The sequence below is a fragment of the Eschrichtius robustus genome, chromosome 16 (assembly GCF_028021215.1).
Source record: "Eschrichtius robustus isolate mEscRob2 chromosome 16, mEscRob2.pri, whole genome shotgun sequence".
NCBI lineage: Eukaryota > Metazoa > Chordata > Mammalia > Artiodactyla > Eschrichtiidae > Eschrichtius > Eschrichtius robustus.
In genome coordinates this window covers 53,117,420-53,131,939 of record NC_090839.1, presented here as the reverse complement: position 1 = coordinate 53,131,939, position 14,520 = coordinate 53,117,420, and the positions used below count along the sequence as shown (strand labels likewise).

Here is a 14,520-nt window from a genome sequence, read left to right as displayed (position 1 = left end):
TGCCCCATGCCTGTGGCTAAACCACCAGCTGTGATTCCTGGTCCCCCCCGCAGGCAGGAGGCGGAGTTCACACTGGCCCCTATCAGCACCCGCTCTAGCATCCTTTCCTGTGCCCACAGCTCTGCTGGGGGCTCTGCGAGGCCGCAAGCTGCCAGGATCCCCACAGTCCCTGACTACCGCTCAGCTCACAACCCTCTCCGGGACTCGCACACTCCGTGACTTACTTGTGGTTCCGGGCCTGGGCGGCTCGATCTTTGCGTGGTGGCGCAGCTGCGGGTCGTGGGGAGCGCGGCGTCTGGCCTGTCCGGGCCTCCCTACCGGCGCCCCTTCACCCCGCAGCCCCAGCGTCCTGCTCAGCTAATGCCGAGGCTCCGCCCGCTCGGGCCTCCGACCGCGGCCTGGGCCGGGCGCAGCCCCCGCCTCCCGGAGGAGAGGCCTGGGCCCTGGGGGCGGGGCGGGCGCAAGGCCACACCCCGGCGCCGCAACCCCGACCCAGCGCGGTCAAGATGGCGCTGGCGGTGGGAATGCGCGTCTCCTCGCGTTCCCTGCCTCGCCCGTGTGCGTGACCCGGGGCGGGGGTCGGGTTGGGCAGGGGGCAGGGGCCGGGGCCGTGCGGGCGCGGCAGGCTAACGGGCCTCGCGCTGCCCTCCGCAGGGGCCCTGCTCCAGGGCGCGACCATCAGGCGGACGGAGCCAGCGGCCGGCGGCGGGGACAGCGCGCGGCGCTTCGGGACCCAGCGGGTGCTGGTGGAGCCGGACGCAGCCGCAGGTAAGCGCCCGGAGCGCGGTCTCCCGAGCGCCCGGCCGCCCGGCCGCCCGGCTGTGGGGAAAGAGGGGGGCGCTGGCAGCAGAGCGGGCTTCATTGGGCAGTGCGTTTGATCTCCCCCAGCTCCAGGCCCAGACCTGGAATCCAGACTCGGGAGAACGCTCGAATTTCTCAAGGCCACGGGATAAAGCCCAATTTTAAAGGCAGTTTCTGTTGAGTTCAAAGCTTAAGGGTCATCATTCTAGGTGTTTTCGCCCCCCAGTTCATTATGAAGATAAAAATATTTCAGTTTTTAAAGTTTGGGGCATGTGCTCCTTAGCTGTTAAATTGGGAACTAAAATAATTGGAAGTATTTCAGAATAAAATATTTTAATTTTTCTTAATACTCCCAAGTGGCACAGAACCCAGCAGATATTTTTTTAATTAAAGCCAGGAGCCACAAGTGAAATCACTCCTACCCACTCCATCAGAACACCTCTTAAAAGTCTCCAACGGGGATTTTAAAAAGATAGAAAAAGCACTTTTGAAAGAGAAACCAGTGCTTTCTCTACCAGAGAGCACTTCAGAGCTGGGTCCTGAGCAGGCTTGGCATCGGGGACGTGCAGTGTCAGATTTTAGGACAAGCTGTCTCATGACCTCCCAGCTCCTGGCCTCAGCCTTTCAAGATGCCCCCATCCCCACTCCACTCTGGCTTGGCAGGGAGCCAAGCTCCTCCCCAAATGGGGCTACAGCCTCAGCCCCCCTGAGCACCCCAGACACACACAGGTTGTGCAGCACTGCCTGTGCCTGGACTGATGTCAGGGCACCCACCGTGTTCCTTGGTTCAGTTCTCTAGTTTAGCTCCTCTCTGGGTTGGGGGCTGCCCGAGCCAGGTGATGAGGGGCCCAACTACGAGTCCAACAAAAACCTGAGTTTCTGAAAGGATCGTTTCTGTGACAGATTTGAATATATATCAAAAATTGCATAAAACACATTTTTAAAGTATTGGAGTAGGTGGTGGTGGTTGCACAAGATTGTGAATATACTTAATACCACTGAATTGTACACTTAAAAATGGTTTGAATGGTAGACTTTCTGTTATGTAAACAAGTAAGAAAAAAATTATCAGTGAGACAATTTTTTACCAAAGTGCTTTCCCACCCCACCATGGAAGAACTCGCTAGCTTCACCAGCTTATCGTGGTAGAAGGTTGAGTTTGAGGTCAGAAAGCCAGGCTTGGTTCTGTCCTCTCTGCCAGACCTGGGTAACCTTCAGGCATCTTGAGGCTTGGAGGAATTAATGGAATAAAAGTGCTTTTTAAAATGTTTTCATTTGAGATTTCCCTGGTGACGCAGTGGTTAAGCATCTGCCTGCCAATGCAGGGGACAAGGGTCCGATCCCTGGTCTGGGAAGATCCCACATGCCGTGGAGCAGCTAAGCCTGTGTGCCACAACTACTGAGCCTGTGCTCTAGAGCCCACGTGCCACAACTCCTGAAGCCCATGTACCTAGAGCCCGTGCTCCGCAACAAGAGAAGCCACCGCAATGAGAAGCCCACACACTGCAACAAAGAGTAGCCCCCGCTCGCCACAACTAGAGAAGAGCCTGCACGCAGCAACAAAGACCCAATGCAGCCAAAAATAAAATAAATAAATAAATTTTAAAAAAAGAGAAAAGAAACTTACCTCCGAACCAAGTTTGGGAGCTCACTTTTGAAAGTTTTGATTGCTTCTTATGTATACATGTACATACCTGTAGCCAGTTAATAATTACGTCTTCCTCATAAATCATAGGTCTCAAAAGAGTCTCTTTGCCTTCAGGACTTAATTCTCATTCCTAGAGAATGGTTTGTGTTAACTATCCAGAGATTTCCAAGGCCTTGACCAGGGAAATGTACCCTAAGTGAATGGTGGCATTTTGAAGCCCTTGGGATCTGCCCTTGGGCCAGGCAGTGAGAACAGATGGCCCCAGCCGGCCCAGGCCAGCAGCTGCACTGTCCACAAGGGCAGGCCCTGCCACTCCTGCTTTCCCTGCTGCTGGCAGTATAAATGAATAGATGGAGCGTTTAAGAACATCTGACCCCTGATATTCTTACTCTCAATCCTTAAACAAGCATGAACCAGAGGCCCCCACTGGAGTTCCTCCTTGCACATCTGGTTCTTAGAGTTTGCTCACTTACTCAAGAAACTAAGGCCATTTCCTACTCCCCTGAGGATGTAGGACTTACATCTGGGAGATAAAGATCAACAAAAATTTGTACATGAATGTTCATAGCAGTATTACAATGGCCAAAAGGTGGAACTAACACAAGTGTCCATCAGCAGATGAATGGATAAGCAAAACATGCTGTACACAGATAATGGAGCATTATTTGATCTTAAGAAAGAATGAAGCACTGACACATGCTAATACATAAATGAACCTTGAAAACAGTAAATGAAGGAAGAAAGACAGAAAAGGTCACATATGATTCCACTTATATGAAATGTCCACAACTGGCAAATCCATAGGAACAGGAAGGAGATTACTGATTGCCAGGGGCTGGAACAGGAGGAATGGTAACTGCTGATGGGTACAGGGTTCCCTTTCTTATAAGGTATATGAATCTCACCTCAATTTAAAAAACCCAAAATCTGTGTAGCTTCCCATGGCCTGGTTGAGGGTGCAGGGTAGTTGGGGGCACCTTTCCCATGCTGGGTATGAGTTTTGTCCTCTTCATTTTCAAACTAGGGGTCGCCGTGATGAAGTTCAAGAACCCCCCAGTGAACAGCCTCAGCCTAGAGCTGCTGACAGAGTTCATTATCAGCCTGGAGAAGCTGGAGAATGACAAGACCTTCCGAGGCATCATCCTGACTTCGGTGGGTGCTCCTTAGCTCCCCCAAGGCTCCAAGTTCTCAGGTCGAAGTCCAGACTCGGGAGCCCTCCTACACACTTCACATGGCAGAGAAAACCCAGGTAGCCCAGGCGCGGGTGCCACCACAAGGGGCTTCCAGGGGTTGTAGTCCTGGGTGTGGGGGCTCGAGGGGGCCGTGCCATGGGCAGCTGGTTCTCCCGCAGGAGGCTGATCCCTAGTTCCCAGGCCACCTCCCAGGTCATGCGGTTGTGGAGCCAGACCTGGGGCAAGTCTCGACCCTCCACGCCCTGGGCCAGGATGTAGGTGAGGGCAGGTGACGTTTTTGCAGGATACCCTTGAGGCCACACGACCTCACGAAGGGTGGACCCTGTGCAAACTTGGCAGCAGCTTCCTGGGGCACCCACCCAGGCCGGCCCCAGTGACGGTGCCCATCCCAAAAGCTGTGCCCTCCGTTCCCGTCTGGACAGGTCCTAGAGTTGAGGTCTCAGAGGGCAGGCTTTTCCCTTCTGAATTCTCGAGGGGAATGGGAATGGCAGCATTTCCCCTACAAGCCAGCAAATGCTGGTAGCGACAGGACTTCGTTGGGTCAGGAAGAGCACTGGGGTCACCTTTCAAATTAGAAGGAGCCACAGACAGCATGAGCGTCCCCCAAAGCTAAGTGCCACAATACTAGAGACCAATGGGAACACCTTGGCCCCGCCGTCATTAAAGGTGCAGGAAGGAGACAGTCACAGCCTGCTTCCTGCACCTTTTAGACCAAGGTTTGGAATGTCCACTGTGGGCTCGCACCTGCTTCCTTAAACCCTCAGGTTGTCCTGGGGTGGCCTGGAGTTGCAGCTCTGGAGAGCCTGGCTGCCTCTGACGAGGGGACCCATCACTGTGCTGGAGTCACGGACCAGCAGGGGACCCTCAGGGGCTGGCCTGATGCACGCACCCAGTGTGTCCTGTGAAGCTGGGGTTTGCAGAGCCAAGCCTTGCCCCATCCCATGGGAGTGAGATGACCTTATTGCTCCAAGGGTAGGACTGATACTGGGTGTAGATCATTTGAGGGAACTTTCTGACCTGCCTAGAGATGCTGAAATTGCCTAGGAATTTTTCACCCTGGATAATTCCTGAAAATACTCCATTTAAGGTGTCATTTCATAGCTTGACGTTTTCTTTATTATGCTGTGAAAATGAGAGAATTGCATGTCACCAAAGATAGGACCTTTAGAACAAAAGAGGGGAAGACCCGTCGCTTGTCCAGGCCCCCAGCCCCTGTGCTCTGGGGACAGGGAGCCAGCATTTGTCCCTCCGGAGCCTGAGTTCTCCCTGCGACAGTGTCCTCCCCCCAGCAATGTGTCTGCGCCTTGTGTTCTGTATCAAGTGCCTCCTGTGTACGTAGCACAAGGCCTGGCCCAAAGTGGGTCCTCAGCAAATGTTTTGGAAGGACTTGTGTTAGTTGGGGCCACCTTAACGAAGGACCACCAACGGGGAGCAGTGGAGCAGAACAACAGAAATGTATTCCCTCACGGTCTGGAGGCCACAGGTTCAAAATCAAGGTGTCAACAGGGCCGATCACATCTAGAGGCCGTGGGGGAGAATCCTTTGCTTTTGCCAGCTTCAGGGGGGCCCTGGGGTCCTGTACTTGTCTCCACGTGGCTGTCTGCCCTTTCTCTGTGTCCAAATCCTCCTCAGAAGGACACCAGTCAAAGGATTTAGGACCCCCATACTACGGTATGACCTCATCTTAACTTGATCTCATCTGCAAAGACGCTATTTCTGAATAAGGTCACATTCTCGGGTACTGGGGTGCGGACTTGACCTTGTCTTTTTCGGGGACACAGTTCGGCCCACTACAGACACGTTGCTGAATCACAGAAATCACGGAAATAGGCCAACCCACATCCGTTTTCATCTGTCTGGCAGAGGCCATCCCCAGCTGGGATTAATGTGTTCGTTTCTCTCGCATCCAGAATAGAGTTCTTTGCCTTTGCTTCCCTCCAGCGCCAGGACTGTGGGCAAGTGCTGTCAGCCCCTCCAGCTTCTGTGCTGAGAAAATGAATTGGGGAGGCAGTGGGGAGGGGGGAGCCAGGAGCTCATGGTGGGAAGAGATTAAGGAGGAAGGCTGAAAAGCTGAATGTCAGTCCTGCCACATCCTCAGAGAGGGAGCAGCTCCATCCCCCTGCTGTCCCAGCCCCCCACCCCCCACAGGCGCTGGCTCATGGGTCCCTGCTCCAGCATGTGAGACAGCAGGACCTGTGAGACAGCAGGACGTGGTGTACCAACCACCAGTATTCCCATCCCTGTGGGGCCTTTTTAGTGACAGGAGTGGAACACGTTCCACGTAAACAAAAAGCCAGCCTGCTGGTATCAGTGCACACACAGGCACGTGTGTATATGAGAAACACGGGGCCGCGTCTATGCCCTGCACTGCAACTTGCTTTTGTCGCTTAATAGAAGGATGTAGAGGACTTCGAGTGTGGCTGCCCCTCCTCACAGACACTGCAGGCAGGGGAGGGGGTTCGGTCGTTGCTGCAGCAGCACATGGTGACCGCGGCCAGTGCTGGTTAGTGATCAGCAACCCCAGGTGCGGTGTTCTCGGGTGAGGGCTGGGGAGCTGCCCCTCCCCTGGCCTGCATTCTTGACAGAGCACCCAGAACCTGGTGCCCATGCCCAGAAGCACCTTCTGCCTTGGTCTGTGCTCCCCACCTCCACTTCAGCGGCTGTGTTGGGGCCTGGGGCGTCCACACAGGACAGACGTGCCTTACAGATCCTTCCCCAGGCTTCTGTCTCACATGTGACAGCCCAGGGCAGAGGTCTGTCTGCTTTTTTTTTTTTAAAGCTAACTGCGTGATGACCAGACTGCAACAGTGACATAAGTTGGTCCATCCTTTTTTTTTTTTTAAACAAAAACCATTTTATTTTATTTACTTTTGGCTGCATCGGGTCTTAGTTGCAGCACGCGGGATCTTTCGTTGCGGTGCACAGGCTTAGTTGCCTGTGGCCTGTGGGATCTTAGTTCCCCGACCAGGGATCGAACCCACATCCCCTGCACTGGAAGGCAGATTCTTAACCACTGGACCACCAGGGAAGTCCCGAGGTCTGTCTTCTTGACTGCTCACCACTCCCTCCTTCCCTGGCCAAGTCCTGACAGCTGCACCTTCCAGCCTGCACCGGAGTCTGCAGTTTGCTTTTGGGGTAAATCAGAACGTGTGTCCGCTCCGACTGTCAGGAGTCCTCCCCCGCCCCTGAGTTCCTCTGCCCAGGATGAGTACAGAGGTATGCACAGAGTCCGGTGTGTTTATGTCCTTGGAGGAGCACCTGGCCCTGCTGCCTTTTCTTCCAGTTTGAAGCTGGAAAGGGAAGAATATCCCAGGATGCAGAAGGAACAGAGTGCAAGGGAGGTCCAGGCTGCCTCCCTGGAGCCCCCAGCTCTGGGCTCCTGGGGGCAGCATCGTGCTGCCCGAGCATGACCTCAGCTCCTCTGTCCCTTGAGCACCTGTGGGCTCCCTGGGCCCTGGGGCTGTGTTGGCACCGTGGGGCAGACTCTGACGGGGCCCCTGCCCACCCCACACCTCCCCAGGACTGCCCCAGGGTCTTCTCCGCAGGCCTGGACCTGACGGAGATGTGCGGGAAGAACCCAGCCCACTATGCCGAGTACTGGAAGGCGGTGCAGGAGCTGTGGCTGCGGCTGTACCTATCCAACCTGGTGCTGATCGCCGCCATCAACGTGAGTGTCCCCACTCCCGAGGGGCCTCCATGGCTCGCTGCAGGCCAGCCCTTAGGGTGGGGGTGGACGTGGCCCTGCCCTCAAGAAGCCCTCGGAGAGGAAGGGGGCAGTCGGGAGACCCTCAAAGGTGCACAGGTCAGCTTGCCATTACAGACCAGGTGAAGGGGGGACCTAGGGGTGGGGCTGGGGGGGACTTGCTCACTGAGGTGGGGGTGAGTGTGGGGGCAGGAACCAGGGCCCATGGTCGACGTGGCCCAGCAGGAGGGTTATGAGGGTGGGGGCAAGTGGGGGATCAGATCTACATTTGGGAATATCACTTTGGCCTAACCTGGGGAAGGCAGGGGTGGGGCTAAGGCCAGAGAGGTGCCAGGAGAGCCTGAGCTGGGTGGAAAGGAGGGATGGCCAGAGTCAGGAAGACTCCATGGGGTGTGGTGGCCGCTGACGGCCTCTGGGGCAGTGGATGTGTGAGATGAGGGCAGAGTGAGGTCGGGCCTCGGAGGACCTCCTGCTGGAGGAGAGGAGAAGAGAGACCGCTTGCTGCCCTGACATGAGCCTGAGAAAAGAGGGGATGTTCTGGGCCTGAGCGCTGGCCGCCCTGCCAGTGCCCGCAGCCTCAGGCTGATGGGTGAGCCGGAGCCCATTGTGCGCACACCCCCAGACAGTGTTGGTACAGCATCCTGGGGCCTGGAGGCACCCAAGAGCTCACAGCCACCTGAGGCCCTTTCTTGGGACCCTGGCTCTCTGGAAGATGACCGGAACCAGCCACGGCAGCACCCAGAGCCCGGTGGTCCTGCTTCCCCTGCAGGGAGCCTGCCCGGCCGGAGGCTGCCTTATCTCCCTCACCTGCGACTACCGAATCCTGGCTGACAACCCCAAGTACCTCATGGGGCTGAACGAGACCCTGCTGGGCATCGTCGCCCCCTTCTGGTAAGGCTGGGGGCTGCACCCACACTCCACCAGACCCCGGGCTGAGCCCACCCCCCCACCCCCATCTCCCGGGAGCCCTGAGCCCACCGTGAGTGGGTGTCTGCTTCCAGGTTCAAAGACACCTTTGTGAACACCATTGGGCACCGTGCCTCAGAGCAGGCCCTGCAGCTGGGGTTGCTCTTCCGGCCAGCAGAGGCCCTCCAGGTGGGCCTGGTGGACCAGGTGGTGCCTGAGGACCAGGTGCTGAGCACAGCGCTCTCAGTGATGGCCCGGTGGATGGCCATTCCAGGTGAGGGGCATGGGGGGGTGGGGCAACAGCTGTGGGTACCGGTGGGCAAGTAGAGCCCCGTCCCCTCCCCAGCCTGGAGCTTCTGGTGAGACAGGAAGTTCTCAAGCAATTCACAAATGAGCCATTCACAATAGCAGACTGACCTAGTGTCCTGAGGCTGATGTAACAAATTACCACAAGAGGGGGAGTTGCGGGGGGGGGCGGGGGGGGTGCTTAAAACAAGGGAAATGCATTCTCTCTCAGTCTGGAGGCCAGAAGTCTAAAATCGGTGTGGGCAGGCCGTCGCTCCTGCCAGAGGCTCTGCGGGAGGCTCCTTCCTGCCTCTTTCAGTTTTGGGGGCTCCAGGCGTCCTTGGCTGTGGCTGCGTCACTCCCATCCCTGCTGTGTCTTCACATGACCTTCTCCCACAGTGTGTCTCTATATCTCAGAGCTCCCTCTCCTTTTAAGGACACCTGTCCCTGGATTTAGGGCCCACCCTGAATCCAAGATGATCTCAGTTACACCTGCAAAGACCTTTTTCCTAATAAGGCCTCTTGCACATACTTTTTTGGGGTCCACTGTTCAACCCACTACACAGACAACTGGAAACAGCTTGTGTGTCTGTGTATAGAAATAGGGCTGCTTGGGACTTCTCTGGTGGTCCAGTGGTTAAGACTGCCCGCTTCCACTGCAGGAGGTGCAGGTTCTATCCCTGGTCAGGGAACTAAGATCCCACATGCAGTGTGGCAAAAAAAAAAAAAAAAAAAGAAATAAGGCTGCTTATATCAACTATGGTAGAAACCAGGGATCAGCAGGCTGTCTGTAAAGAGCCAGGGAGATTTTCGGCTTTGTTGGTCACGTGGTCTCTGCCATAACTACGGCGCCAGAGCAGGAGGGCGGCCTTAGAGCACGTGAACTAACAAGCGTGTCTGTGTTCCAATAAAACCAGGCCAGCGAATTCTGAATTTCATGTAATTTTCACGTATCACAAAATATTACCCTTTTAAAATTTTTTCCATCTATATAAAAATGTAAATACCGTTCTTGGCTCTTGATCTCTGGGGGGCCAGGTTTGCCGATGCCTGACACAGACAAATGCCTGAATACCGTGCAGCCATTAATTATGTTGTAAAAGAATATTCAGTGACATGGAAAATATTGCCGACAATATAGTTGAGGGAAAATAACAGGTTAAAAAGGCAACTTTCACAATATCGTCTTGTATGATTTTAAAGGAAATCGATGGACAGTAGGGAACAGGTGGCTTTCATTTTCTTCTCTTTGCTCACTTGAATTTTCTAAGTTTTCTACCGGAGTTTCAGTTGGAACTCTCTTGGAAAGCTTGGGAATACCACTGTCCCGGAGCAGAGCATGGGTTTTCACAGGTGGGACCCATCTTCTTTAGATCACGCTCGACAGCTGACCAAGAACATGATGCGAAAGACCACGGTAGACCGCCTGGTGAAGCAGCGCGACACGGACATCCAGAACTTTGTCAGTTTCATCTCCAGAGACTCCATCCAGAAGTCCCTGCAGATGTACTTAGAAAAGCTCAAACAAAAGAAAGGCTAAGGGCTGGGCTGCCCATGCAGGGTTTTTAGCTGTATGCACCCTTCTGGGGGCCCTGTGGTTCCAAGGGATTTAAAGAAGGCGTTTTCCAATTTAAAAGTACTTTTAGCTCTTTGTTTTGCTCATCCCCCTAAAAGGCCTGTTCCTTGTAGCCATAGTCCCAAGGCCTGTTACCACTCACGAGTACCCTTTGTGCCTGGCGGGTGGGCAGGTGGGCACAGCTGGCAAGCAGTGTCTTGATTTGGGAATCATAAACTGGTAGGTGGCACCCTTCTGGACCTCAGCGATGTCACCGTTGAGTGTCTCCTCTCCCAGAGCAGAATAAAGTCCTTGAGTTTCCCATCCCTGGCTGGTGGAATGGCTGACTGCTGGAGGCATAAGGCCAGGTAGTTGTGGGCCCTGGCAAGCCACACAAGAAAAGGAAAAGGGAAAAAGCCCTTGGGCCGCCATGTTTTTTTGTTTGGATGGAAAGCCTGTATAAATTTCAGAGAAATTGGGTGACTTAGAGAGGGAGGAGGGAGGCATTTTACAAGTGTCCTAAATCTTACTTTAGAAAGATCTAGCAAGAAAAGCTTGTTCAAATTCTTGAAACAAAGGTTTTTCCCTCCCATACAATTCAGGCCAGTTAAATCCTGCCAAAGGTGAGATGCTTCGAAAACCAGAAACCTCATCGGGCCCCTGTCAGTTACACTGTGTACCCCAGTTCTGCTTGTTCCCAATCCTCAGGTGATGGGCTTACTCAGGGTGCAGGCCACTGTCCTCCCTGCTGAGTCCTTGCCCAGCCCAGGGCTCCTGAGGAAGAAGCTACCAGGAAGGCACCTTTGAAGGGGCTGTACCACTGTGAGCTGTTCAGGTTCTGTGGGCAGGACTTTATTAACCCAACCTGCTTGCTCACCAGTGAGGAGGCTCTCCACATGTCCCAGCGCCGCCAGCCAGCTGGTTGCAGGGGGCCAGGCTTCTTGACTGCCCCCCTGCCAACTGCAGTGCTGGGTAGGAAAGGACCCTCATACACGAGTGCCTGTGAGTGGCCTGCAGGCCTGGGAACCGGGGCCATAGGAGGAACACTGAGGACTGGGAGGTTGGCCTTGTACATCCACACTACCTGTGTGTGAGCACTTAGCCCCAGCTGCACTCAGTACAGGTGCTTGAAAGCATTTAGTTTGCACAAAGAAAGAGCAGGGAGCTTCAGCCAGTGAGCACAGGAGCTGCCTTCTGGAGCCAGCCTGGTCTGGAGGTGGTCAGTTCCCAGCAGGATGTGGAATGGGCAGGCCAGGCTGTCCCTGTCCCCTAAGTGGGCTGGGACCGGGGACCTGCTGGGCTGCAGGACCAAGGTTTGTGCCCCAGAAGAGCTGAGTCCTAAGAAAGGACATGAAGGCGTTGGAGCCAACATGTGTGTGTGGTCCTGGCTGAGTGTTCGCTGTTTATTGAGCTCAGCTGTGTGCCCAGTGCTCTACGAGGTGCTTCTCACAACCTTATGAGGTAGTGGTGGCAGCCCATTTCACAATGGGGAAACAGGCTCCGAGTAGTCCCATCACTTGTCCAGGCCCAGCTGACCCTACGCTGCAGCCCTGTGGGGCTTGCTCCTTGTGGCCAGAGTCTGCAGGCAGCCTGCCCTGGCCAGGCTTCAGGGCTGTCAGTGGGACTTGAGGGTCACCTCCACAGGAAAATGGTCACTGATGGCCAGGGCCTGGAGAGAGAAGGGGCCAACCCTGAGGCCCTGCTGAGCAGCCAGTCCTCCCTCAGGCTCCACCCCAGAAAACTGCCCCACACCCCTCCCCCCAGGAAGGGGCCCACTGGGTGTCCACAAACCACTGCATCTGGGGGTGAGGGAACAGCCCAGCGAGGCCTGGGCTATCCATCCCAGCTGCGTGGGTTGGGTGGGAGCATGGCCTCGGGACCCCACTCTGGGGAGGTAAAGAGCTTCCTGTACTGCCATCCCAGATTTGTTCCATTCAGCCAGAACTGAACCTCTAAGGGCCTTTTCTAGAAACACTAGTGCAGGGAGGGGAGCGCCAGGTGTACTGAGGTTGGGCCTTGCTCCTACTGGGCCCAGCACTCGCCTGAGCCTGGTACAGGCCAAATTCCTCCTGGAAGTCATGTACAGCGGCCGACTGGGGCTTCAGGCTGCTGCGCAGGCGGGCACCACAGACCACGATGCGGTCGTAGGCACAGTCCGAGTTGCCCACCGTGGTGTCGGCGCTGTCCGGGATGAGCCACTTGAAGACCTCGCTGCTGCGCAGGCGGATGGCCGGCCAGTCCTGAGACTGCACGTAGCTGCAGTCAGCGTTAAAGTCGCCCAGAAACAGCATGTCCTGTGGGGCACCGCGGAACCGGGTCTGAGCCTGTGGGAGGGGCCGCGCGCGCAGAGCCTCACGCCTGTGGCCGACCCCCAGGGTGCGCCTCTGGGACCCGGGGACGTGGGGCGGGGCAGGGCGGGGACGTGCGGACATAGGGGCTTACGTCGGTGCCCCACTTGTCTATCACGTCCAGGTATACATCGTAGAGCGCGTCGATCTCGGCCACGGCTTGGTGCGGCGCTGCGTGCAGCGGAATCAACACTAACTCCTCGGCAGCTGTAGGAGGAGGTAGATGTCAGGGGCTGGGACGGGGCCTGCGGGACGGGCAGGGCCTCACCTGACCCCGGTGCCGAGAACTTGACCACGAAAGGTTCACGACTGAAGGCGTCCTCCGGGTCCGGGTACTGGTACGTGTCCACTACCGACACCACGTCCTTCCTGGGTGTAGAGGGTGGGTGGGCGCCCTAAGCGGGCCCCCTCCTGCCCCGCGCACCCCTCCCCCGCATCCCCGCCCCTCACCTGTAGATGAACAGGTACGTTTCCTTATACTGGTCCCGACCCAGGGGCTCACTGCTCACGAAGCTGTACTCGTGCCTGGACATGCTGCGGAGACACCGGCCAAGCCCGGGGTCAAGGCATCGCTCCGAGACCTGGGCCCACGTTGGGCCTTGCCCGCCATACCTGTTGATCTGCTCCATGAGCGTGGATACGGCGCTCAGGTCGGAGTCCCGCACCTCCTGCACCAGCGTGATGTCATAGCCAGCCAGGATCTGGGGGAGGGGCCGGCAGGTGCGGGGTCACGTGTGCGCAGCAAATTAGCCCGCGGAGCCCAGCTGCGACCCCGCCCAGGGTCCCCAGCCTCACTTGCGCGATGATGCCGCTGCAGGCCGGGTCCGACACTTTGCTGTTGCCGAAGCTCCGGATGTTGAAAGCTCCGATGCGCAGCGCTGCGTCTCCAGCAGCCCCTAGCGCCCAGAGCGCGGCCAGTAAGGCCACGGGCCCGCCCATGGCGCAAAGCAGGCGGGCTTAGAGGGAGAGACACGGCCGCGTGAGCACGGACATGGAATCGGACACACCAGCCCACCCTTCTCAGTCCCGGCTGCTGGGACGCGGGGGCCGGGCAGGTTCTGCCACCCATTGGTGGCTGGCAGGAAGGCATATCCTCCCCCTGCCGCTCTCCAGGTCTCCCCAAGGTGGTGGGCTGGGCTTACGGCCGTGGCCTTTCTCCTCCGTGGGGAAACTGAGGCCCAAATATTGAGACTCCATTCACATCCAGCCCCCGGCTCAGCACGCCCCCCACCCCGACTCACCTGAGGGATGTGGATTGGCTGTGTCAGAGGCTTAGGATCTGGGTCCCAGTAGAAGTCTGAGGTCCCAGCTGGGGGTGTGTCTGCGGCACGGAACAGACTGCAAGGGCTTGGTCTAGCAGCAGCTCTGGCGCCCCAGCTCCGTGAGTATTTGAAGCCCTGGTCCAGGGAGGGGCTGGGACTGCACTGGGTCCCGCCCCCTCCACGAATTGGACACAGTAACTCCTGGCTCCCATTCCCACAGAGACCACCGCCCCCCCGCAGGGCAAGGCAGCAGGGGATCCACCTTGAGACTGCTCTGGTGCCCCCAAGCCTGTCAGAACAGGGACTCAGAAGGCCCTGCCAGCCCAAGAGCTGCATCAGAACTGGGAAAGAGGACCAGACATGCCCACAGTCCAGGTCTTGCTCCTGTCCCTGCCCCCGAGAAACTAGGTCACCCAAAATCTCCCTCAAGCTGCATCCCCTCAGGGAAACTAAGGCAACACAATCAGGAAAGACTGGCCCCATTTGTGGCCCAGCATCTCCTGCTGCTTCTCCACACGTTGTCACCTCAAGGTAAAAAGCCGAGACTCCTGGGTCTCCCAGCCTCATTCCCCGGCCCCAGGGAGGCCCCAGGGTTGGAGGCTAGGAAGCAGCACCCCCTCCCACCCACCTCGACGGGCCTCAGGAAGCTGGGGTCACAGCTCCAGCTGGGCAAGGCAGCAGCAGGAGGCTGCCTGTCCACATGCCAATGACACCCACACACTGCCAAGGTGCCGCCAGCCCTGTTGGGATCCCTGGGCAGGTAGGGGCTGCCACAGAGGAACCTGCCAGGGCAGTGGCACCAGCCCCTGAGGCTGCCAC

The 14,520-nt window shown here is 56.8% G+C and overlaps 2 protein-coding genes across 2 annotated transcripts; one reads left to right on the top strand and one right to left on the bottom strand.

Annotated features, from left to right (window-relative positions):
- Nucleotides 1–459: 459 nt before the first annotated feature.
- Nucleotides 460–10,415, top strand: ECI1 (enoyl-CoA delta isomerase 1). The gene is made up of 7 exons (XM_068524313.1): nt 460–558; nt 655–768; nt 3,474–3,601; nt 7,163–7,309; nt 8,115–8,236; nt 8,347–8,525; nt 9,910–10,415. Exons 1-7 carry the CDS (start codon nt 507–509, stop codon nt 10,074–10,076), a joined length of 909 nt encoding a protein of 302 aa, XP_068380414.1. The 5' UTR covers nt 460–506; the 3' UTR covers nt 10,077–10,415.
- A 159-nt stretch (nt 10,416–10,574) lies between these two features.
- Nucleotides 10,575–14,437, bottom strand: DNASE1L2 (deoxyribonuclease 1 like 2). Its single transcript, XM_068524314.1, is given in 7 exon segments — nt 10,575–11,760; nt 12,134–12,385; nt 12,534–12,702; nt 12,704–12,808; nt 12,890–12,973; nt 13,052–13,140; nt 13,235–14,437. Coding segments are annotated over 7 exon segments (897 nt in total). The 5' UTR covers nt 13,379–14,437; the 3' UTR covers nt 10,575–11,706.
- Nucleotides 14,438–14,520: the final 83 nt, after the last annotated feature.